The sequence below is a fragment of the Myotis daubentonii genome, chromosome 12 (assembly GCF_963259705.1).
Source record: "Myotis daubentonii chromosome 12, mMyoDau2.1, whole genome shotgun sequence".
Taxonomy (NCBI): Eukaryota; Metazoa; Chordata; class Mammalia; order Chiroptera; family Vespertilionidae; genus Myotis; species Myotis daubentonii.
In genome coordinates this window covers 68,425,093-68,449,283 of record NC_081851.1, presented here as the reverse complement: position 1 = coordinate 68,449,283, position 24,191 = coordinate 68,425,093, and the positions used below count along the sequence as shown (strand labels likewise).

The 24,191-nt window shown below is 50.4% G+C and overlaps 2 protein-coding genes across 5 annotated transcripts; both read left to right on the top strand.

The window, feature by feature from the left end:
• The first annotated feature begins 608 nt into the window (after nucleotides 1-608).
• On the top strand, nucleotides 609-4,848 carry DNAJC5G (DnaJ heat shock protein family (Hsp40) member C5 gamma). 3 transcript variants are annotated; one of them, XM_059660307.1, is made up of 6 exons: nucleotides 609-897; nucleotides 1,573-1,774; nucleotides 2,093-2,306; nucleotides 2,729-2,873; nucleotides 3,356-3,426; nucleotides 3,857-4,848. In XM_059660307.1, the coding sequence occupies exons 2-5, from the start codon at nucleotides 1,662-1,664 to the stop codon at nucleotides 3,406-3,408; spliced, it is 525 nt and encodes a 174-aa protein (XP_059516290.1). In that variant the 5' UTR covers nucleotides 609-897; nucleotides 1,573-1,661; the 3' UTR covers nucleotides 3,409-3,426; nucleotides 3,857-4,848. The 3 variants fall into 3 exon arrangements, with proteins under 3 accessions (XP_059516290.1, XP_059516288.1, XP_059516289.1); XM_059660305.1 differs by having other exon boundaries at nucleotides 2,045-2,306; XM_059660306.1 differs by having other exon boundaries at nucleotides 610-677; nucleotides 1,629-1,774; nucleotides 2,045-2,306.
• Nucleotides 4,849-6,001: 1,153 nt separating this feature from the next.
• Nucleotides 6,002-23,989, top strand: TRIM54 (tripartite motif containing 54). Of its 2 annotated transcripts, XM_059660300.1 has the most exons (9): nucleotides 6,002-6,535; nucleotides 19,393-19,565; nucleotides 20,101-20,272; nucleotides 21,753-21,848; nucleotides 22,544-22,777; nucleotides 23,044-23,066; nucleotides 23,167-23,291; nucleotides 23,414-23,497; nucleotides 23,854-23,989. In XM_059660300.1, the coding sequence occupies exons 1-9, from the start codon at nucleotides 6,368-6,370 to the stop codon at nucleotides 23,862-23,864; spliced, it is 1,086 nt and encodes a 361-aa protein (XP_059516283.1). In that variant the 5' UTR covers nucleotides 6,002-6,367; the 3' UTR covers nucleotides 23,865-23,989. The 2 variants fall into 2 exon arrangements, with proteins under 2 accessions (XP_059516283.1, XP_059516284.1); XM_059660301.1 differs by lacking the exon at nucleotides 21,753-21,848.
• Nucleotides 23,990-24,191: the final 202 nt, after the last annotated feature.

Sequence of the window (24,191 nt, the reverse complement as noted above, 5' to 3'; positions counted from 1 at the left end):
CATTACCCAATCTGGGTTATACATTTACGTTATGGTACATATGCATGATGTCATGGTATTTAAAGGAAGTTTTTGAAGAACAGTAGTAACTTCTGGAAATGTTCAAGATATTGTTTTAAAAAGGAATGTGCGAACTAGTAATTACCATATAATAGGGTACATGCTTTGACAGGGCAAGGGGAATAGCTGGGGGAATGAGGGAAGGATTCCCAGGAATACTGACATTCGAGGTGAGTCTTAAAGGACGTGTGCCAGTTTCCAGGTGGGAGGGAAAGACAAGAAGGTGAAAAAGAAGACTGGGAAGGTGCAGCAACCATACTGCTCACACAGCCCCTCCTGCAAGCCCATTATCTTTCCTTAAGTGAGTCCCCGAGCCAGGACGGTGAGCAGCGAGGCGGCTCCCTCCCAGCGGAGAAGAGCTGCCCGCGGCAGGGGCTGCAGAAGGTGCCACGCGGCCCTGGCTGCAGGCGCCTGGCGTATCCCTACGCTCAGGCTTCCCGCGAGCGAAATAAGTCCCGGGGCTCGCTCAGCCTCGCCTCCCAGACCTTCCGGCGGCGCCAAAAAACGACCCCGAGTGTCGACGCAGTGCGCAGGCGCAGAGGGCCACTGGCCCCGCGGTGTGAGGGTTCACGCCCTGGCGGAGGGTGTGGAAGGCCGGCCCGGCTGGCTGAAAGGAGGTAGAGGCCGGTCCGGCCCGGCTGGGAGTCCACCCAGCAGCGGGGCCTGGGGAGCCAGAGCGCTCCCTGCCGAGCTCGTTGCCCTGGTCCTCCTGGGCCACCTCCTCGCAGGCTCTCCCCGTCTCTGGGTCTCACTCCCTGTCCCCTTGCTGGTCGCTGGCCGGGCCCTACAGCTGCCCCGGCCCTACAGCTGCCCCCTTTCACTCCCGCTTCAGCCTCGGTTTGTTTCGCTGCCCCGTCTCCGAGGGGCAGGGGTGGGGGAGGTGAGAGGGGAGGCCAGGGAGGAATGCAGCCTCTGGCCTGGCTGTGAGCGCTGCCCTGGGCCGGGCTTGGTGTCCAGGGTGTGACCCGCGGTGTCTCCCGCAGACACTGCGCTGTGCAGAGTCCTGACCCGTCTGCTCGGGGCTGAGGCTGCCCGGGTCTCTCACACCAGCAAGGAGCGTGGGCACGACCAGGGCTGTTTACGTAAGGCCCCAGTAGCTCTGGGCGGAGCCAGTCTCCTCCCATGTTGAGACCTCCTCTTGGGTACCGCAGTCTAGGATGTGGGGCGGCTGGAGGTCTGCATCGTGTGATGTGAGGACACGGGGTGATGTGAGAGGTGTCCTCTCTAAAGTTTGAATCTGGCGCTGGGCGGGCAGCTCAGTCGGTTAGAGCATCCTCCAGATACGCCAAGGATGCGGGTTCAGCCCCCAGTGAGGACACAGGCAAGAAGTAACCAGTGACTGCATAAAGAAGTGGAACAGCACATCTCAATCTGTCTCCCTCCCTCTAGCTCTCAAATTAATATTTTTTTAAAAAAATTTTAAATGGAATTTGGATGTCTTCTCTGGGAACGGGCACTCTCCTGCCAGTCACAGCCCCCACTCACCGTTGTCTTATGCGTGTCCCTTTGTAGCCGTTTGCCCCTGAAGGCAATGCGTTTCCTGCCACCGGGAGTTCACGTCTCTGCAGCCTGGCCTGTGGCCGTTCTCACTTGACCAGATCATGACTCACGTGGACGAAGCAGCCCGCCGGCTGTCCAAGACGGGCACGAGCCTCTACGCAGTGCTGGAGCTCAAGAAGGGCGCCTCACCTGATGAAATCAAAAAGGCCTACAGGTTCAGACCTCAGCCTCTTATGCAGCCCTTTCACGCCCTTAGACCCATGTCTTTCTACTTTGCTCTCTGGCCCATTTAAAAATAACATCACACAGAACACTGTGGGGCTGGGTGGGGCCACCGTCCTCTTCAGTGTGGCATGGGAAGGATGTAGACTTGGCCTGCTTGCCTCCATTCTTTGTACCACGTCTAATATTGGACAATTGAGGTGGTCCTTCGTCACTATCTAGAAACCTATCCCTGTCTTTCATCCTACCCCTCCCTCCCCAGCTACTCCCTATTCTCTCCCCACCCCCCTTCTGGATATTGCCTTGGTAGGAGACTGGCCTTGAAGTATCACCCAGACAAAAATCCAGGGGATGCTCAAGCAGCAGAAATATTCAAAGAGATCAACGCAGCCCACTCTGTCCTGAGTGATGAAAAGAAGCGGAAAATCTACGACCGGCATGGCTCGTTGGGATTGTATTTATACGATCACTTTGGTGAAGACGGCGTCAGATACTATTTTATGATGAACAGTTGTTGGTTCAAGGTACACAAGTCTTCCTGGTCCAGCGATGGCGAACCTATGACACGCGGGTCAGAGGTGACACACGAACTCATTTTTCTGGTTGATTTTTCTTTGTTAAATGGCATTTAAATATATAAAATAGATATCAAAAATATAAGTCTTTGTTTTACTATGGTTTCAAATATCAAAAAATTTCTATATGTGACACGGCACCAGAGTTAAGTTAGGGTTTTTCAAAATGCTGACACGCCGAGCTCAAAAGGTTCGCCACCTCTGGCCTAGTCCCTTAAAAATAAGGAAGAAAGGGTGACCCCCTCACCAGGGGCACCGCCCCTCCTCTCCGAGGACAAATGCTTTTTGTCTCATTTTCTGGGTGCTCGGAGGACAGGGGAGGGGAGCTGGAATGGCTCTGTAGACTGAGGCCATCCTTTCCCACCTTTTAGACACTTGTCTTCCTGTGTGTTCTGCTCACCTGTTGCTGCTGCTGCTGTTGCTGCTGCTTTTGCTGTGGGACACTAAAGCCGCCCCCCGAGGACACAGCGAGGAGGAAATATGAGCAGAATGTCCAGACCCAGCCTGGGCAAGCGGGTGAGAACCACGACAGGGACAAGGTCAGAGCTGGGTTAGGAACGGGAAGAGTGGTTGGGATGAAACTGTGAACCGTAAAATAAATAGGAGAGTCTCAAGTCGGTATTGGGGCAAAGTGGAGAGAGGGGAGGGGAGACACTTGTTTTCTGAAGGGCTTATGCTACAAGCTGACAGCTTGGATGTAACGCTGGCCTCTGGACAGGTAAGCTAAGGAATGGTGGGAGTTAAGAAATGGGTGGGAGGGTGTGCCTAGAAAAGGTAGTAGTTGAAGACAAGTTAGAGGATGTCGTCTATTCAAAAGGAAGATGAAGTGTCTGAGATTTTCCCCACTCCAGCTAGTTAAACTTCCAAGTGTGAGGCGACTGGAATCCACACCAGTGCCACCTAATGGTGCTCGTGTGTAACTGCAAGGCAACAGTTCTCACCAGTAGGCTGAAAAAATCGTTCCTGTTTACATATGTGTTTTTCAAATTCCATCATAGGAAACAAAGCGACTTTTAGAAGATCGGAAGAAAATGATAGTGAAGATAATTAAAAGATGAAGAAGAGTGGGGTATGAAAACTGAAATGCAGCGATAACTAAAGGATAAGGAAAGAATATACAGCCCGGCTGGTGTGGCTCAGTGGTTGAGCGTCAGCCTATGAACAGGAGGTCACGGTTCGATTCCTGGTCAAGGCACATGCCTGGGTTGCGGGCTCGATTCCCAGTGGGGAGATGGGGGGTGTAGGAGGCAGCCGATCAATGATTCTCTCTCATCATTGATGTTTCTATCTCTCCCTCTCCCTCTCCCTCTCAGAAATCAATAAAAATAGATTTTTAAAAAAGAAAAGAATATACACTAATTTTAGATGTGTCTTTAATGGAAAGTTTATAGCCCTAAAGTATGAACTATAAGTGTTTATAGCTTGACCTATAGGGGGCTTGCTTTACAATCTGGGTGCTCATTCCTTCTAGTTAATAAGACGTCAACTTCTCTCCTTAGGTGCTGACCCAATGAAGGTGACGTCCGCTGCCCAGTCCACTGGACACATCGAAGAGAGGAGCAAGTAGCCCTGTCCTGACATTGACCCTGAATTGCCCCTCTTCTTGTAAGAATCCCAACTCGAGAAGCACTGATGGCGTCCATCCCAGTGAGGATGCAGTCTCTGCCCCTGACGGCGTCACTCACCCTGGCCATACAGGGTCGCCCAGCGACTCTTCTTTTTTAGCTCCGGTCCCAATTTTAATGTTAGAGAGCAGACCCCCCCCCCCCCCGCCCTGCCCTTGAGAGATCTCAGGCGGTGGTGATAGACTTCTCCCCAGCATCCTTTTCCCCGCGCCTCCTTTGGGATTTGAGCCCATGTCAGCTGGGTAGGGTCCCTGAGTCACTTGTGATATCTCCACCCAATCCAGAAAGCTGAGCAGAGTGGATCCAGTCCCAGAGCTGTGGTACCATTAATCCTCCTTCGTTGCAACTCTGCACCAAGGACTCTTAGCATCAGACTCATTCCTAAGCCAGTACTCCTTTCCGGGTGGGACCAGCTGCACCTTCTTCTGGTGTCCATACCCTTAGCATCACCAACCTCATTCCATGCCACCACGCGTCAGCCGAGGGACAGGACGAATGCGTTTGAGGCTCAGGGGTAGTTCTCCCGCTGTGGGTTGTCCCTGGGCTGCAGCTGCCAGCATCACCCCGTCAGCATGGGCCCTGTGGTTGCCTGACGTTCTCAATCGGTGCCCGTTTGCCTCCGTTCTTTCACCACCTCTGATGCAGGCTGTTTTCAAAACAGAGGCATGAAACCCACGATAGGGAAATGATTGTACGTTTACAGACCCTTTTCCCACTCGGGCCTCTTCACACAACCTGTTTGGTATCCTCTCCCCAGCATTTATTTCCCGTCCACCAGGGTCAGAGTTTTGTACGTCCTCATACTTGTCTGTCCTGACTGGGAGAAGGGCTGAAGAATGTCAGTAAATAAAAGAGCTTTTGTCCAATTCCAGTGCATATGTGGGGCCCAATAAGACCAGCTGTGCCTAGGGTGGAGGAGAGGCCTGTGAGGACCGGTGCCCACGGCTGAGAGCAGTCGCCCTGGAGGGGGGCGCCCAGGACTCTGTGGAGCTGGGGCCGAGGCCTCCCGGGGCCGTGTGACCATGACTTTGTCAGCTCTAAAGTTTCCCTGGAGGCCGGTTCCCCTGGTGCTCAAAATAGGTCCCTGGCATTCGGGTCCTTTCTGCCCAGCTCAGCTTCTCTCAATTTCCCAACAAATACCAAGTCCTTGGAGTGGCTCCAGGGATGTGTTCATGGTCAGAACGCCATCCTTTCTCGGGGGCAAGCTCATGAGGTCGTTCTAGGCCCTGGCATCACTGCCAGCTCTAGCCTCCAGAGCTTCTTTTCCTAGGGCGATGTAAGAAAGTTTGGGGCAAGAACAAAAGTGGACCAGCCCTGGCCCAAGTGCATTGGCCCATGGTCTGAAGGATCCCGGGTCTGATTCCGGTCGGGCGCACGTCCCTCAGCTGCAGGCTCCATCCCTGGCCTCGGTCAGGGCGTGTGCGCGAGGCAACCAGTGGATGGGTCTCTCTCACATCAATGTCCCTTCCACTCTCTAAAAATCAATGGGGGGGAAATATCCTTGGGCAAGGATTAGAAAACAACTACAACGTGGACCAGAAGTGTTGGACCAGAGCCTCTGGTCTCAGGTGCTGCTGTTCTGAATCGTGGGGCTCAGAGGAAGCGGGCCAGGGTTGCTGGCTAAGCCGGGCGACACATTCTCACTGGCCATCAGCCGTCAGTCGGTCTACCTAGATCAGCCCGCCCTCCCTGAGCCATGGGTGGTCCCTCTCCAGCAGGCCGACTTACACTGTCAGGCCCGGCACTGCCCTGGAAGCAGGGCCCAAGCCAGAGCTGAGCGGGGGCCCAGGGGCTCGCGGGGGCTTCGGAGTGAGAGCAAGTGCGCGCTCGGTACCTCTGCCGGCCCACCTTTCCCCACAAGCGGTGACGCTCACCCCTGCTCTTGCCCAAGAGTCACCCATTCCTGAGTGAGTCAGGGTCACTGGTTCGTTCGGTGACAGCTGTGGCTCGCCTTTCAGGAGCTAAATTGGGAGCTGGAATGTCACACAGAGGCCCCTTGTTCCCCACCCCCACCTTAAAGTTAATCTGCTCTCTGGGGAGCGAGGGACAAACAGTGCTGCCTGTAGCGTGAACAGGAGTCGTTTGGGGAAGAAAAGGAGAAATTTCCAGGGGCAATTGCTCGGGGAGTAAGTGAGGGCTAGAGAAAGCTGCCTGCGCCTGGCTGCGGCACAGGGCAAAGAGGAGAGAGAGGAGACGTGTCTGAAAACAGCTAAGGACGCAGCATATTGTCAGAGGAAGGGACAGGGGAAAGAGCAGAGCTAGTTCCAGGGTGAGCCTCAGAGGGAGCAGAAGAATCCGCAGACTGAGTGAAGGAGGAGGGGTCCAGAGGCAGCGAGGCAAGGCCAGGTCCGGGCCAAGGCCGAGGTCGGCACCATCACTGAGGGGATGAACTTCGCAGTGGGTTTCAAGCCGCTGCTAGGGGATGCACACAGCATGGACAACCTGGAGAAGCAGCTCATCTGCCCCATCTGCCTGGAGATGTTCTCCAAGCCGGTGGTGATCCTGCCCTGCCAGCACAACCTGTGCCGCAAGTGTGCCAACGACGTCTTCCAGGTGGGCCCGGGCGGGGGCGGGGCCAGGTGAAGGCGGACTAGTGGGAGACTTCTCATCAGAGCTGAGCACCGCCCCCCCCACTTCCTCCTACTCCCCCGCAGGTGATGGGCAGAGTTCTCAGGACGGGTGGGGCTGTCCTGGCTGAAGGGAAGAAGAGCCGGGGTTCTAGGAGACCCCAGAGTAAGCATGAGTCAGCAGCTGCTCTGCAGGCTGCGAGATCAGCCTGTGCTCGGACAGCAGCTGGGACGGTGGTATCTACAGAGGAAAGAAGATCCCACAGGAAGTAGGAGGGAGGTGGTCCTGCCCCAGGCTGCATGAGTCTGTACTGGACTCTGTATTCCAGTTTGGAGTTTCAGATTTCGAGAACATTATGGACAACCTGGAGAAAACAGCATTGAGATCATGAAATATTACAAAATAAACCCCGTGAGAAAGGCCATGATGACAGGGAAACTACCGCAGAGATCAGCACATCCATGTGTGGGAGGCAGAATTAGACAGTGGGGGGGTCTGGGAATTCTCCCCACTTGATAGAGTCAGGCCTGGGCCCCACTCCTGACTAGTCATCAAGGAGCCTGCTGGTCACAAAGGATTGAGGCGCCTTAGAGAGAAGGCGGAGAACAAATTTTACTTCCCAGAAATGCAACCAGTTTGGGTTTATGCGTGGTCACGGGGCAAAGCAGACCTAATCAGATCCACAGATATCATTTTAGCTGCCGGTTCAAAAAGAAGAGCGGCATATACCAGGATGGTTTATAAATGGGCTTGCTTTCTTGCCCTGTGTCACTGGTATAGGTTCGGTCATCCACAAAATGGGGCGAAGTTCAGGAAGAGTGAGGGGAGGGGGACACACACACACACACCCCTCTTGCTAATGAAGTGAAAACTCTGAATAGACAGAGCTGGCCTGCTTAGTATGCATGGCAGTGATAAGGGACCTCATGAACACACACTCTTCATCGGTACCAGGAATTATGAGGAAGTGTGTTGAACAGTGATTTTGAACTTAACCAAGAAAATGCTTCCCTTTTAAGCTCTTCAGGGCAGCATGTTTGGAGGGGAAGTAACGGGCTCCCTAAGCCAGGCCGTCCTCAGCTGGGGCCTGGGACCCACCCTTTGTCGGTTGTCTGCCATCTTCACTGATGCCCAGCCCCATAGCCTTTCCTGCCATCTTCCCATCGAGCCCCATGCCCATGTCCTATTCCTCTATGAGTCTATTGGCTCCAGAGGATCTCAGAGCCAGTGATGTTCCCTCTTGGGGGGCCTAGACTGGCGGTTAGGCCTCCCTACCCCGGGTGCCAAGTCACATACGAGAGGCTCTACCTTGCCCACCTAAGTCTTTCCCTTGGTCTGAGGAAGTCTCTGAACATCCTTCAGATTGAGATGTCTAGGACGGAATGCCCAGAAGATTTTGCCTTCCCTTCTCATGAATTTAGAAGGAAACATCCTTTCATGAGAGCCTGAAATATGGGGAAGCAAATGGGAGTTTGGAAAGTGAAGCGAATGTTGTCTGTAAAAAGTGGTACGACTATTAAAGCGATGCACGTAGTATCCTCAGGCACAGGAGGCCAGGAGATGTTGGCATGGCCTCCCTGTTCAAGGCAGGCCTCTGCATCCGGGCTTACCTGCTTTGATTCCTTGACGCTCTGGAGTACCGGCCTGGGCCCCGAGACTCCTGGGGACGCTTTGGGCCCACCCGGTGCGGGGTACTTGGGGGATGATGCGGTGCTGAGGGCTTTGGGTGGTTCTGTGGATCTTTTCAGGTGCAGAGCCCCCTGGGCCTCCAGGCAGAGGAGACTGAACAGCTTGCTTCTCGCTGCTTTATTTGGGCCGGCCCGGTGGGAGGCTGACCCAGTTCTTCGGCTGCACTTATGCATGTTCTTCTCAGTAGATCTCCCTCTGAAAGATGAGCATATTTAGTTTCTTCACACATTGCCTCCACATTTTGACAACTCTAGGCATAATCAGATTGTCTGTTTTCTAAGTATAGGGACAAGAATAGGACTTCTGATTTCTCTAGCTTCAAGCCACTTAGGAAAAATACCCTTAGAACATTGCCTAGAAAGTTAATAGAACTTATAAAAGTGATACAAGTATATTATATCACACACACACACACTCACACATTTTTTAAACAGTATGGAAGTTTACATCATGAAAAGTGAATCTCCACCTTAGTGCTCCCTACTCCAGATGGAGGTAGCCATTACCAGCGTTCTTGATGGTCTTCCAGAAAATTTCCATGGATAGGCACAAGTGTGTGTGTGTGTGTGTGTGTGTGTGTGTGTATCTATATATATAAAAGCCTAATATGCTAAGTGTCCAACCAAGCTGTTGACCAACTGGTCGCTATGATGTTCACTGACCACCACGGGGCAGATGCTCCAACCAGTAGGTTAGCTTGCTGCGGGGGTCCGGATGATTGGAACTGCGCAAGGCAGGGCCAGACACACCCTGGAGCCCTCCCACAGAGCCCTCCCATGGTCCTTCCCCAGCCACCAGCCCCAATCAGCCCCAATTGGAACTGGGCAAGATAGCCCTGATCAGCACCAATCAGGGGAGGGACCCCACCCATGCATGAATTTCATGCACCAAGCCTCTAGTATACATATATTTAAACTAGACTCATTGTCCTACACCTGCCTTTGTGCACTTTTTCTGGCAGTTGTTCCATATCCACACATTCAGATTCATGTTTTCCTTTTTTCCCCTCTCCTTTTCTTTATTTCTTTCTTTCTTTCTTTTTTTTTTTTACAGAGAGGAAGGGAGAGGGATAGAGAGTTAGAAACATCGATGAGAGAGAAACATTGACCAGCTACCTCCTGCACACTCCCCACTGGGGATGTGCCCGCAACCAAGGTACATGCCCTTGACCGGAATCGAACCTGGGACCCTTCAGTCTGCAGGCCGACACTTTATCCACTGAGCCAAGCCAGTTGGGGCCCCCCTTCTTTTCAAATAGCTGTATGATGTTCCATTATTATGACTGGACCACAGTCTACAAGGTGTCCTCAAAAAATGTATATTCAGCCCTAGCAGGTTTGGCTCAGTGAATAGAGCATCAGCCTGTGGACTGAAGAGTCCAGGGTTTGATTCTGGTCAGGGGCACATGCCTGGGTTGCGAGCTCAATCCCCAGTAGGGGGCATGCAGGAGTTAGGCAATAAATGATTCCTTCTCATCATTGATGTTTCTACCTCTCCCTTTCTCTCTGAAATCAATTAAAAAAATATATAAAATGTATATTCACTTAACAGCTGATAGCTCAATTGATGCTTCTAATGAAAGAAGCATCAGATTTAACCCATTGAAATGAATAATTATTCAAAGTGTATATACATTTTTGGGGACACCCTGTATTTAATCAGTCCTCTAAAACATTTAGATGGTGTTCAGTGTTTTGCTGTTCTAAAAACTGCTGTGATGGACAACAAACAGGAATTTTAGAGAATTGTGATTTTATAACAGCAGGTAAAACTAAAGCCAGGAAAAAATATTTGAAAAGTTAAAAGTTTCATTGAAAATGTGTGATAGTATTGAGGGTTTGGGAGGAAATCACCCATAATCCTACCTCCCCAACACAATTATTTTCATGTTTGCATATTTACTTTCAAGCTCTTGACCCATATTTTTACATAGTTTCATCATGGTTTAACTAGTTTTCATTAGAGCTGTAATCTCTCTCTCTCTCTCTCTCTCTCTCTCTCTCTCTCAGTTTAAACATCATAAAACACCAAAACACACTATTAGCCCCCTTTAATTTCTCCCTTCCTCTCTCCCCACCCTGTACCCACTTAGCTACCGAGCATTTTGACTAGAAGAAAGCTGTTGGTGTGGGCGTTTGACACAAACATCTTCGCCTGCGTTTCTAATTTGTAAACTCGGTTCGCTCCTGAACTAGTTTAAAACAAGCCTTCCGTTTATTTTTATTCCTGCCCCCTCTTCGCTGTGGGTACTTGTTTATGAGCTGAACAGACAGCCAGAAGGCCTTGTGAGAAGATGGTTCAAGAACAGCTTTTCTGGAGGATGGCCATCTAGGGAGAGATGTGCCGCGATGGGAATATCAAGACAGGAGCCTCCTTCTCTCATACAGGGCGGTCAGGGAAAGAGATGACCTCTGTGTTTTGTCACTCCTCCCCGAATTCCAGTTCTTTATGGGTTAATTGTTAAGACCTGTTATCAGGCACAGGCCTGCAATGAAACCCTACACAGCCAGCCTCCTCGACCACTTCCACCTGCTCCTGAGGGCTCCAGCCCAGCCCTGGGCCCCTCTCCTCTGGGAGAAATCGATTTGTTGACATTTTGTGAGTTGCATTGACCTTGAAGCAGGGTTAAAGATCTTACTGCCTTTAGGGAAGAAACTTGATTTAGGGAAACAAAAACCTAGACTGGAACGTAGCATTCCTGGGATCTCCTCAAACCAGTTCCTTAACTTGCCCTGTGAGGTACATCTGGCTCTTTCACCTCTTCAAGCCTCTTACACACGCACATGAAAGAGATTAAAAGGATGATTAAACTGATCTTTAACATCCTTGTAAATCTAACAACTGGATTTTACAAGTTCAAGAATTATGATGGGTTTCATTTTGAAGACCTTCCCCTTCCATTGCTAGTGTCTTACCTTGAGGCCCTCTTCTGCCTGGCCCTCTTCCGTTCAGCGAGCCTCCCTTCGCAGAACCCTGTGCTGGGCTCTGTGCTGGGCTCCGTCAGGCAGAGCCAGCCCTCCACTCCGATCCCTCTCCCACCCACAACTTAGCGTTTGTCAGCACCTGCGTTCTTCTCAGGCTCTCCGACTTGTCTCCAAATGCCTGGTTTCTTCCGTGTGCTCCAGGGCGGGCTCAGAGGACCGGCCTGGCCCACTATTAGTCACCGGGGGAGAATGGCTCCAACACCTCCAACGTGCCCCCCTCCCCACCTCGCATGGTGGGCCAGTATCCCAAATCAGCATCACTCTGGGTAGCTGGGAGGAAGGAGAACATTCTGACATAAGTACAGACTTGCTAGAGTAACTGCATTCACAAAGCATCTTTCTAGACAGGTGGTTCTCAACCTTCTGGCCCTTTAAATATAGTTCCTCATGTTGTGACCCAACCATAAAATTATTTTCGTTGCTGCTTCATCACTGTCATGTTGCTTCTGTTATGAATCGTCATGTAAATATCTGATATGCAGGTTGGTCTCAGGCGACCCCTGTGAAAGGGTCGCTCGACCGCCAAAGGGGTCGCGACCCACAGGTTGAGAACCGCTGCTCTAGACGGAACATTTCTGTTTGATGCTATGAAATGTTGCCAAGGAAATCGAAGGCACTGTAGAGCCTAAAAGAATGACAACTCACGGTGCGCATGCTACAGAGAAGCCTTGAATATAGTCTAGGATTACACTCCACTTATTTGTTTTATTCCATTCCATTTATTCACGGTGAAGGAAGAGCATTTATTTCATGCCCTGTGGTTCTGTGTGGTCATATATTGCGAAGGTCTAGAGCAGTGCTTTATAATCACATGCGTGATTCTGAGTTAGGCGGAATGGGTGTTATTGCCATTTTATGGGGAGAACACAGGAAATAGGTTACAGTCACAGAAACAAAGGAACAGCGTAGGGACATAAATCTGGGTGTTCTGCTTCCTGGAGAGAGAGAATTTCCTTTATACATCACCTCATTGGCACATGAAATTTTCCTTTGGCGCTGGCTCTCTTGTTTACACTATCTTACAATGTACGATGAACGGAAAGAACAAAGACATTTATGTGTACAACAGAACCCATCAATTATTTCTTAATCTTGAAATAGAAAGATAAACAGAAGCAAAAAGTCGGATTTTGCTAAGTGGATATTTGCTGACAGCTCTTTAGCCCAATGTGAGACGACCAGCTATGGAAATGTATTAAGGAGGTCGCCATGTAAACCTCACGGTACAAAATACCTATTTGTGATGAGGCCATCCAGGGACTTACTCTCAGGGCAGGAAGTAATCGCTTTTATTTTTTAAAAAATATATGCCATTTATTTCTTTACAGAGAGAAAGGGAGAGGGATAGAAAGTTAGAAACATCGAGGAGAGAGAAACATCAACCAGCTGCCTCCTGCACACCCCCCACTGGGGATGTGCCCGCAACCAAGGTACATGCCCTTGACCAGAATGGAACCTGGGATCCCTCAGTCCACAGGCCGACGCTCTATCCACTGAGCCAAACCGGCCAGGGCAGTAATCTCTTTTAGTACCAGGGACTCCTTGGTCAGTTTGTGAAGCCTAGAGACGCTTTTTTTTGTTGTTGCTAATTTTTTTGTTAGGGACCCTTTTTAAAGACAAGGTGTGTGTGGTTTTGAAAAAATAACAGCGTCTTTTAAATGCATAAAATATAATGCATATGATTAGAAAGAAAACCAACTGTTAGAACTCAGCATGCATTCTCACACATTCTCAATGGGGGCAATGTTGCTCCAAGTGCCTCTGTGGTCTTGAAATTTTTTTTATTGTGATTTTACTTTTAATTAATTATTTATTTATTTATGCTTTCATAGAAGATCTCCCCCCCAGCTTTAGCAAGGTACAAATGGACAAAAAGTATATCTATTTAAGGTGTGCCCTGTGATAATTTGATATATGTATACATTGTGAAATGATTACCACAATCAAGCTAGTTAATCTACCCATCACCTCACATAGGTACGGTGTGTGTGTGTGTGTGTGTGTGTGTGTGTGTGTGTGTGTGAATGTGTTCTCAGCAAATGCCAAGTATACAATATAGTATTATTAATTGTAGTTACTATTCTGTACATCAGATCTCCAGAATGTATTCACCTTATAACTGAAATGATTACCTTTTGACCAACATCTTCTCATTTCTCCACCCTCACCTCCTGGCAACCACCTTTCTACTCTTTGCTTCTATAAATTTTTGAGTTTTTCAGATTTGTGATATTAAAATGTAAAGGAGAGGAGTTAGTGACGGAGGGTGGGGGAGGGGAGAATTGTCTACTGGAAGGGACAGTAATGAAAAAAAGAAAGCTTGAAAAACACTGGAATAAATACCAAAATAACTAGAACATGTTTTATAGGGGAATACGTGTGCTTTTTGATTAACACATTAAATAATGAGATCGAGCAGTGAGCCTAATAACTACTTAGTTTGGAAGTAGTGATGAGCGTAAATTATTTTTGGAGACTTGATCAACACCTGTAATGTGAAATGACAATACCCATGGTTTCTGCTGCTAAAATACTACAACTGCTGGGGTTTGCCGCCTGCCTTCATAATTGAGGAAAGTGCCCAGGTTCTGCTAGAGGTCAGTGAATATAGATGCAATTTTATTTTTCCATCTGATTCGCTGACCACTTGAGTTCTAGCCATGGGTCTTTTGGGGGCCGTTGTCCCAGGTTAAGTACCCAAGCATCCAGGCTTGGAATGCCAGAACTGTCTGCGACTCCCTCCTCTCCCCACAGCCCACCCACACCCAAGGGATTGGCCCGTCCTACTGACTCCCCCACCTCGCCCCCCTCCCCCCAGTCTTCCTTGATTGCTGCCACCCTCTCGGGGCAGGCAGGGACTCACACTGACTGTGGCACCTGCTTCCCAGCCGAGCTGTGCTGTAGCCCCTCTCCCGTCCCTGTTTGTAACTAACCTCCTATAGGCTCTCTGGTCTCCTGAAACTCTTTCCTAACGACCAGCTCCTGTTACCTGTCTACCAGCCTTCAGATGGTGTCTTCTTAGACATGCCGCCCTGAACTAACAGTTCTTTACTAAGTAGCGTTTTCTCTTGTTGGTTCTTATGGCACTTTAGCGCCCCCTTTTCTCTCACATCAGCCCTGATCATTGCATTTTTAAAAAGTAAAGGGTTGTTTTTCTACAAAACCTGAAGTGCTTGTACAAAATTTGGAAATTATAAAGTTAAAAGAAAAAATTAAAGAAGGACCCTGGCCAGTGTGTTCAGTGGTTAGAGCACCGAATGTACACGGAAAGGTCTCGGGTTTGATTCCTGGTCCGGGGCATGTACCTGGGTTGGGGTTCTGGGTTCCCTCCCCCTCCCCACCCCCCACCGCACCTCACCCCCCCCCCCGTCACACACACACACACACACACACACACACACACACACACCATCAGGGGACATGTGGAAGGCAACCAATCGATGTGTCTCTCTCATATCGATGTTTTTTCTCTCTGTCTCTCCCCCTCCCTTCCACTCTCTCTAAAAATCAATGGAAAAATATCCTCAGGTGAGGATTAAAAAAATAAAGGAATATTCACATTGTTCACAAACATCACCACTATCCATCTCCAGAACTTTTTCACTTTCCCAAACTGAAACTCTGTTCCCATTAAACAATATCTCTCCATTCCCCTTCCCCCAGCCGCTGGCAAGCACCACTCTGCTTTTTATCTTTCTGCATCTGACTATTCCAGGTCCTCATAGAAGAGGGATCATACAGTATTTGTCCTTTGGTGCCAGACATTTCATTTAGCATAAAATGTCTTCCAGGTCGATCTGTATTGTACCATGTAGTCCTGATTACTCTATCTCTGTTATTTTATACAATCTATGTAACTTGGATCAGTATCATAGATTCTAGTTCCTTCTGTGTCAAATGTGCATTTTGTTTCTATGTTGCTATATATTTTACTCGATTTATTTCCTTAATTCTGCCAGCTCACTGTTCTTCTCCAACTCCGATCACTTATGTCTCTTCTTTAATCAAAGGGACTGTTTTCTTTATTTCCTTCAAAATGTTATGTTGAAATTGTCCTATTTCTTGGAGCAATTCTTCTTCCAAAGTGTATTCTTCGTCTGTCCTTTGCTTGTCATGCTTTCTTTTTCCTATTCTTTTTGCACTATCTTGGCTTGCATCTCCTGTTAGGTCCCTTCGGCTTATCACTCCTCTTTGAATAGGGGTAGTTTTATCTGATGCTGAAAGTGAATTCTATACTTAACCTTCCATTTGCCTTGGCTTTCTTCCACGGTTCTCTGAACGGTAAACCGGCTAGCTGGGGGTTATCATCGGTTTGCAATCGCTGTTGTGTCCTCGGCTTCTCTGGTGCATAGAGGGGCATAACTGGGATCAGTAGACAGTTGAGTGTCTCGATGCAGTTATGCTGCATCAGAACATTTCTCACACGGAACCTGATGACTTATTCTCCCTGGGGGCATGCGTAGATCCATGGAAGGAGGTCTCCCTGAGATCTGAGCTATTGCCTCTCCTTTTCACAGACAAGCAGGTCATTCTGGTTGCAAGCTGGGCCCTTACCATGTTCCACAGCACGGAGGTTTTGATCTGACGGGTCATCATTTGCTTATCTCTGCTCAGATAGCTTCAGGCTGCAGCTGAATTTTAGGCTGTTGTTTCTGTCGTTGGCGAAAGGTTGGTGTTTGGCCTCCATGACCTTTACTAAAATCTGTTTTACCTGAAACTCATAGAGACCAATGTTGGAACTGAAAGTGTGGTGTATTGATGATTAGGATGGACTCTGGAGTCAGAGTGCCCTGAGTTCAAATATTGGCTCTGCCACCTATCAGCCGGTGGCCATGTGCAATTTATTTAACTTGTCTGGGCTACAATTTCCCATCTTTAAAATGGGGCTAAGAGTGGAACCTCCTTCATAGGGTTGACATGAGGATTAAATGAGTTAATACAAATAAAAGGACTTAGAGCAAAGCCTGGCATAAAGGAAGTGTTCAATAGATGTTAGCCCCTACATTATAATTCTTGTAGTCTAAGTTAGGGGGTACATGTTCATCTCCACCATCTGTACAAGGAAGTCTTGAGGATTAAATTCAAAAATGTCTGGAAATCCCACAGCACAGTGCTTGATACTTAATAGACCCTCAAAACATGTGTTGAATGTTGAATAATGAGTACAGAGGAAGGGAACAGTGAGGGAGGGAGGTGGCGGAGAGAGGGTGCCTATGAGTTTGCCTTTGCTCTGGGCCAACGCTTTAGAATATGACTTTTTTCTTTTTTTACCATCAGACATTTCCTAAACATCTTTATCGGCTCCCCACCAGCTAATCAAAGTGTTGACGTAAGAAACATTGAAATCTGTAGAGAATTTTTTATAAGAGTTTATTTGAGCCAAGCTGATGACATATGCCAGGGAGCAAGATCTCAAATACTCCAGAGAATAACATTTTTGCAGCTTCATTTAAAATTAAGGAGGGAGCCCTAGCCGGTTTGGCTCAGTGGATAGAATATCAGCCCGCAGGCTGGAGGGTCCTGGGTTCAATTCCGATCGAGGGCACATGCCTGGGTTGCTGGGTCAGTCCCCAGTAGGGAGCATGCAGGAGACAGCCCATCAATGATTCTCTCTCATCATTGATGTTTCTAGGTCTCTCTCCTCTCCCTTCCTCTCTGAAATCAATAAAAATGTATTTTAAAATAATAATAAAATTTAGGAAGGAACACATGGAAGATTACATGGAGGTGGAAAAGGCAAGGTAGGATTTGGATTACAGGATAGTTAAGATTATGAGCTCTCTCTTTCTCTCTCTCTCTCTCTCTCTCTCTCTCTCTCTCTCTCTCTCTCTCGATTGCAGCTTGAAAGGTATGTTAACCTAGATGCACAAGAACAATGGACAGGGCTTGTTTAAGGCAAAGATAAGCCTTTTACGATAACAGTTATATGCCTGGGGCATGACTACCCCCCAAGACCTGCCCAGTTAGAAATTTATGATCAGGTCACCCTTGCCATAGAACCCCTTTTCATCCATAAAAGTGAAGTAAGATCCCTGCAGGAGCCTATAGGCTTAGAGTCCTCCTTATTCACTTGGATTCTAAATATTAAAACAAACAAAAGCCCAGTGATTTTATACTTTAACCAACAACTAAACTAAACAATATTCATATAATCTGGTCACTGAGAAAGACAAACGCAGCCTTGGATAATCTCAAACTAATTTGTTCCAACTTTATGATCATTCGCTTCTTATAATGCTCAAGAAATCCCCCCAAAACGTGATCTTTGTAACATGCCAGTCATTCTCCCCAAGACAGGCTGCCCACTTGGCCACAGGGCCGCATTTCCGACCTGGCCTACATCTCTTGCTACCAGAGGACCGACCCACCAGGACTCTGGACTTGGGAGCCCTCTAGGTGCCACAGGCGGCTGCTGCACACGCCTAAGGGACCTTAGGATTTGGAGAATCTGACAGAAGCCAATTGCAGGGAGTGCACCAAGTCACAGGCGACTAGTCTCTCTATTACCCTCTAGGCGTGTGTGGTTTTCCAACTGATAGGATTAGATTCTGCTGTGACAGAAAACCCAAAATAACAATCATTTCAAGAAGGTAAAAATTAGTTTTTTCTCTCAAGTGAAGGTATGGGTAGGCAGTCCTGGACTGCCTCATCAGAGACACTCCTTTTATCTTGATGCTATTCTCAACATGTGGCTACCTTGTGTCTCAAGACGCTGCTTCAACTTGAGCCATTCTATCTTCATTTCAATCAGAGGAAGGAGGAAGGGGGAATAGGGCATGCCTCTCCCATCAAAGATACACTAACTCTTAACGTTGTGCATAGGTTCCGAAACTTTAAATGAAATAACAGGTACTGAAACCAATTTTATGATAGGCTTATGGATATGAACAAGAGTTAAGGCCCTGTGACATCTCATCAGTGTTACTCAAGGACCTGCATACTCCCTAGAAATGGCACAAAGCATTTCTATCTACACCCCATTGGCCAGAACACAGTCTCTTGGCCACACCCAGCTGGAAGGGAGGCTTGGACACATGTCCTTTTTTAAAATTGATTTCAGAGAGGAAGGAAGAGGGAAAGATAAAAAAAACATTAACGAAGAGAGAGAATCATTGATTGGCTGCCTGCTGCATGTTCCCTATTGGGGATTGAGCCACAACCCGGGCATGTGCCCTGATCAGGAACTGAACTGAGACCTCCTGGTTCGGTTCCTAGGTCGATGCTCAGCCACTGAGCCACACCAGCTGGGCAGACACGTGTTCTTTATTCTGGGTGTCTTTCCAAAATCTCAGGGGCTCTGTTATTTAAGAAGAGGTGAATCTCGAGGAACAAGCAGTCTCTACCAGTGTTTCATCTCTGCTGCTCTCTACAAATTGACTCTTTTCTTCTCTACAGACCAGCCTTCTCTGTTCATAGTTTCTGAGCCCTCACACTTTCTGTTTCTACTTGCACAAGATTTTGGGTAGCCACAACGTCAGCTCGTAGCCCAACACCACAGGTCTTTTCCGTTCCAAGGGCGCACATGGTCTAGCCACCTCGGGTTATGTCTCAATTCCAAGCACCTGGAGAGGAGGTTTGATTTGTCCAGCTTGGGTCAGGCCATCACCTCCTCAATTCTGAGCCAGTCGTCTGTGGCCTGGGGCATATTGTCCGAATGTACATAGCAGAACAGTGTCAAGGGCAGCAAAACAGCCCAGGACTCCTGGTTCCCAGTCCCTGGAGCGATTTCCCAGAATTCCCCAGCACTTGTCTCTGCTTGAGCCCCTGCCCGGGGCTGCAGGGCATCTCCCCCAGATGTGGCCCAGGAGAGCCCAGGCTGGAGGACATTGCCAGCATCACCTCAAGTCCATTTCCTGCCCGAGCCTCCCTGCCAAGGTCGATATCACCTCACAACTCCAAGCCGGGCCCCTCTGGGGAGATCCCATTCTGACTAGGCCTTGGCCGAAGCCAGGCTCTGGATGCAGGGACACTCACCGAGGTGGGCTGGGTAATAAAATAAAGGTGGGAAACAACATCTGAATGGCCACCCACCCCGAGCTGCTCTCAGAGGAGGGCCCAGCCATAGAAAAGAGCTGGTGCCATCCTCTCCAGCCCCCTACACCTTCCCCCTGCCTCCCAGTTCCCTCAGGCCTCATGGTGCCTGTCCGCTCACACTTCCTGCCTCCACAGGCCTCGAACCCTCTGTGGCAATCCCGGGGCTCCACCACCGTGTCTTCGGGAGGCCGTTTCCGCTGCCCTTCTTGCAGGCATGAGGTTGTCCTGGACCGACATGGTGTCTACGGCCTGCAACGAAACCTGCTCGTGGAGAACATCATCGACATTTACAAGCAGGAGTCTTCCCGGTGAGCTGTCAGGGCCTCCTGTCTCTCTAGAGGGCAGGGCCTGGGGCACAGCCTGGGAACCCATCGGGGTTGAAGGGAGAGGCACCAAATCGACCTGCCCCTTCAGTTTAGAGTTGAGAGGGGAGCAGAGCAGGGGAAGGACTTGTCCCAGGTCACTCCGCTGGGGTGGTCTCTGATTCCTGGTCACTGCTTCGCCTTCCCTCTCCACCTGGGAAGGGCTGGCAGTCCACTAGCGGGTCCTTGCCAACCCTCCTTTACCTCCTGCCCTGTGGGACCTCTCTGCCTTCTGGAATGGAGTCCATTCTTGGATCTAAGCCTCCTCTACCCCTTAGCATCTTCTGTTCCTCAGATGAAGAGCACTGTGGAAGTCACTCACCTGCCCAGCCACAGCCCGAGCTGCAGGGGCAGAAAAGGTGGTGATGGTTGGTAGAGACTGAAGGAAAGGTGTTCATGGGGCCTCACACTCTCAGTCCTCACCCGCCCCCCCTCCCGGCCTGGCCCCTGACCCTCCTGCCACCCTGCCCACTCCCCCCAGGCCACTGCACTCCAAGGCTGAGCAGCACCTCATGTGTGAGGAGCATGAAGAGGAGAAGATCAATATCTACTGCCTGAGCTGTGAGGTGCCCACCTGCTCTCTCTGCAAGGTCTTTGGCGCCCACAAGGACTGCGAGGTGGCCCCGCTGCCCACCATTTACAAACGCCAGAAGGTATCGAGCAGCAGGGGAGCAGGCATGCGGGGTGAGGGCATAATCCGGGTCTCTAACTCCAGCCTCTTTCTCCAATTGGTTTTAAAGTCCCAGCTCTATGGATGGCTTGGGTGCGTCACTTGACCTCTGGGGCACTCACTTTCCTCGCTTGTAAACTGGGGAGGAAAATGCCTACTCCTGAGAGTTATTTCTGGATAAAATAGGATAATGGATGTAAGCAGAGACTTCAGTATGGTGGACTAGATACTCCCAAGGCCCTCTCACCATCACACAACTAGATTCCACATAAAATGTAATTTAATATTATATTGGTAGGCACATAGGAACTAAAGGAAATCTCCAAGTGGGGGTTGGGGCGGGGGGAGGAAGGCGGAGTGAACTGAGAACAGAGTTCTGAATGGTGAGCACAGAAAAGGCAGGATTTCCCAGAGGGCACATGCTGGCAGTATTACTGAGCTAGAAAGAGGAGACTATGCCCCCAAACACCTAGAAGATGGGGACCTGCAATGAAGACCCCCAAAGAACCCCAGGTTAAATTGGAATTCCAGGAATTGAAGTGGTCAGTTTCACCACCTGGCTTTGGCAAAAGCAAATACAAATTCTGTCTGGAGAAAAAACCCGAAAACTCAGTTTAAGCCCTTGGGCTTTTCTTATATTAAGAACAACAATGATTAGCTCACAGCTGACACACAAAGAAATGTACTCCATCACTGACATCAGCAGAAACAAACATTATAGACTTATACCTCCAAGAAATTCAGATATTGGAATTGTTAAAGAATAGAAAGTCACTGCATATAAAACGCTATAAAAAAGATGGGATTAAAAAACAAGCAATACCAAAAAACAAAACAAAACCCAAGCAATACTAGACTATCAAAAATGCAGACTTTACCAAGACCCAAATAGAGCTTTTAGAAATAAAAATACAATTGTTGAAATAAAACATTCAAAGGATGAATTAAATGAGAGATTTCTCTGAAGAGAGAATTTGTAAATAGGAAAAGTGGGCTGGGGGAAAAAGCATAGAATGCAACACAGGGAGATGAGAAGGTTGAGAGTAAGAAGGTCTAACACATATCTAATCAGAGTCACACAATGATAAAAAAAAAAAAAAGAGAATGGAGAAGAAGCAATGTTATCCTAATAGACAATCACGAAGAATTTTTCAGAATCGATGGAAGGCATGAATCTACAGATAAAGCACCTAGCCCAGTGCCTGGCACTTGGTGGGTATTTGGTGAATGTCTCACTTGGTGGTAGAGGACTTCCCCTCTCAACCTTCCAGAGTCCATCGGGTGTGCTTCCACACTTCTTGGATGGTTCCACACCCTCTCGGTCTCTGGAATAGCTGCCCTGAAGGTGCCCTAATGGTGGGGTGAGGGGGCAGTTCTCTCCTAGGCAGCCCTGGCTACAGTGGGAGGGGTACAGTGCTAGACCAGGTCCTCCAGCGCTAAGTGCTGGCCTGTGTGTGTGGCAGAGTGAGCTCAGTGATGGCATCGCGATGCTGGTGGCGGGCAATGACCGTGTGCAAGCCGTGATCACACAGATGGAGGAGGTGTGCCAAACCATTGAGGTGAGCCTGGGTGGGAGGCAGGGAGACTCTCTGGGCTCCTGGAGGTGGATCACAAGTAATGGGATGAGCTTAGCCAGGCTGCCAGATACGAATCTCAGCTCTGCCCCTCACTAGCTCTGTGACTTTGGTCCAGTTACTTAACTTCTCTGTGCTTTGGTTTTGTTTGTTTTTGACTACGTAAAATGGTAATAACGAGACTGTTATGGCGCCTACCTCATTGGATCTTTATGAGAACTACATGTGATAATTTAGTTCTAAATAAACAAGTAAAAACCAGGCCCAGAGACATAGACAGCACGCATGAGACTAAAGTATTGTTACTTGCTGAGAGTAGATTTGAAAGTTCTCATCACATTAAAAGAAAGTGTAAGTATGCATGATGACAGATATTAACTAGACACATTGTGGTGATCATTTCACCATATATACAAATATGGAATCGTTACATTATACACCTGAAACTTATATGATACTATGTGTCACTTGTATCTCTAAAAATATTGTGCTATTGTTTCTGGAAAGATCTGGGCATCAGCAGCCCGTGGCCGGAGTTCCCTCTGCCACTAATTTGGAGCGTAACTGACAAGTCACTCTTCTTTTGGGCTCCCTGAGCTTTGCACTAAGCGGGGAGCGGGGCAGTAGCCGGGCGCTCTCCCCGCCATGAGAAGTCAGAGGTCACCACTCCCGTCTTTCAGGACAACAGCCGGAGGCAGAAGCAGCTGCTGAACCAGAGGTTCGAGACCCTGTGCGCGGTGCTGGAGGAGCGGAAGGGCGAGCTGCTGCAGGCGCTGGCCCGCGAGCAGGAGCAGAAGCTGCAGCGTGTCCGGGGCCTCATCCGCCAGTACGGGGACCACCTGGAGGCCTCCTCCAAGCTCGTGGAGTCCGCCATCCAGTCCATGGAGGAGCCACAGATGGCGCTCTACCTGCAGGTGGGCCCCGGGGTGGCTGGCAGGCTGCGCAGTGGCTAGAGCGGGCGAGGGGGTGGGGCACCCGAAGGCCCGGGTTCAAGGCCGGTCTCTGGCCCCTACATGCCCCCGGCCTTGGGCCAGTCACCCCCTCTGAGAACGCTTTGTGCTTAGGGATGGGGATGTGTCCGCCCTGCCTGCAGACCCTTCAGGACTGCGGTGGGCATTCGAAGTGGGCCATGGCCAGCGGTTGGCCCGGGCTTACTCTCGCCCTCCTTCTTCCCTTACAGCAGGCCAAGGAGCTGATCAATAAGTGAGTAGGCGGGGCGGGAGGGAGAGAAGGGGCGTGGGGGCTTCGCTGCCGTGGGAAGGGGGGGGCGGAGGGTGCTGAGCGCTGCGCGCCCCCGCTGCAGGGTCGGGGCCATGTCCAAGGTGGAGCTGGCGGGGCGGCCGGAGCCAGGCTATGAGAGCATGGAGCAGTTCTCCGTGAGCGTGGAGCACGTGGCCGACATGCTGAGGACCATCGACTTCCAGCCGGGTGAGGGCGAGGGGCGGGGAGGGGCCGGCCGCGGGCGGGGTTGTCGCGACCCTGGGGGGGGGGGCGCTGGGCGGCGGCCCGAGCCTCGGGGACACCGCCTCACGGGTCTTCCTCCGGCCCAGGCGCGGCCGGGGAGGAAGAGGACGAGGAGGTGGCGCTGGACGGAGAAGAGGGCAGCGCAGGGCCCGAGGAGGAGCGGCCGGAAGGTGAGGGCGGCCGGCGGGGCCGCGGGCTGTCCCTTCCTCCCGCGGTCGCCCGCCCTGCGGGGCCGGGACCCGCCTGTAGCCTCCGCGCCTTTTCGGGGCCGCCGCGCCCCCGGCAGGAGGGAGCGCCCCTGGCGCCGGGCGGAGGGACACTTTCTATTCTTTTTCAGTGAAATGTCATCTCCATCCCCATTGATCCCCCCCCCCCCCGTGCCCTCTCCCACGTCCCCCCGACACTGCTGGGGGAGGGCAGAGGGCGGGGAAGTGAGACACCCCCGGGCTGGGAGAGGGGTGAGCCGGGGTCCGGTCGCCTTGTTCCTCGGAGCCCCCGCTCACCGCGCGTCCTTTCCCGGGGACAGGCCTGCACTGAGCCTCCCTGTGGGGACCCCGCGCTCCGGGTTCGAGGATCTGCGCAGAGACCACGCGCGCCCGCTGGCACCCGCCGCCGGGGGAAGCTCAATAAAGGCTAACGCGGCCCGATCCGCAGCTCCTTTCTCTGCCCATCAGCCTTGGCTTCGGGGGCGACCGTCCCTGTCCCCCCTTCTCCGGATCTGGGACCAGCGGGCGGGGGGGGGGGGCAGTGAATGAACCCCTATTGGGCACCTCGTTGATTGGAGGCACAGATTCCCCAGCCCAGCCGCGGGCAAGGAGTAGGGGGTGCGGTGGAGGGAAGGGACGAGCTCCTGGGGGACTTCTA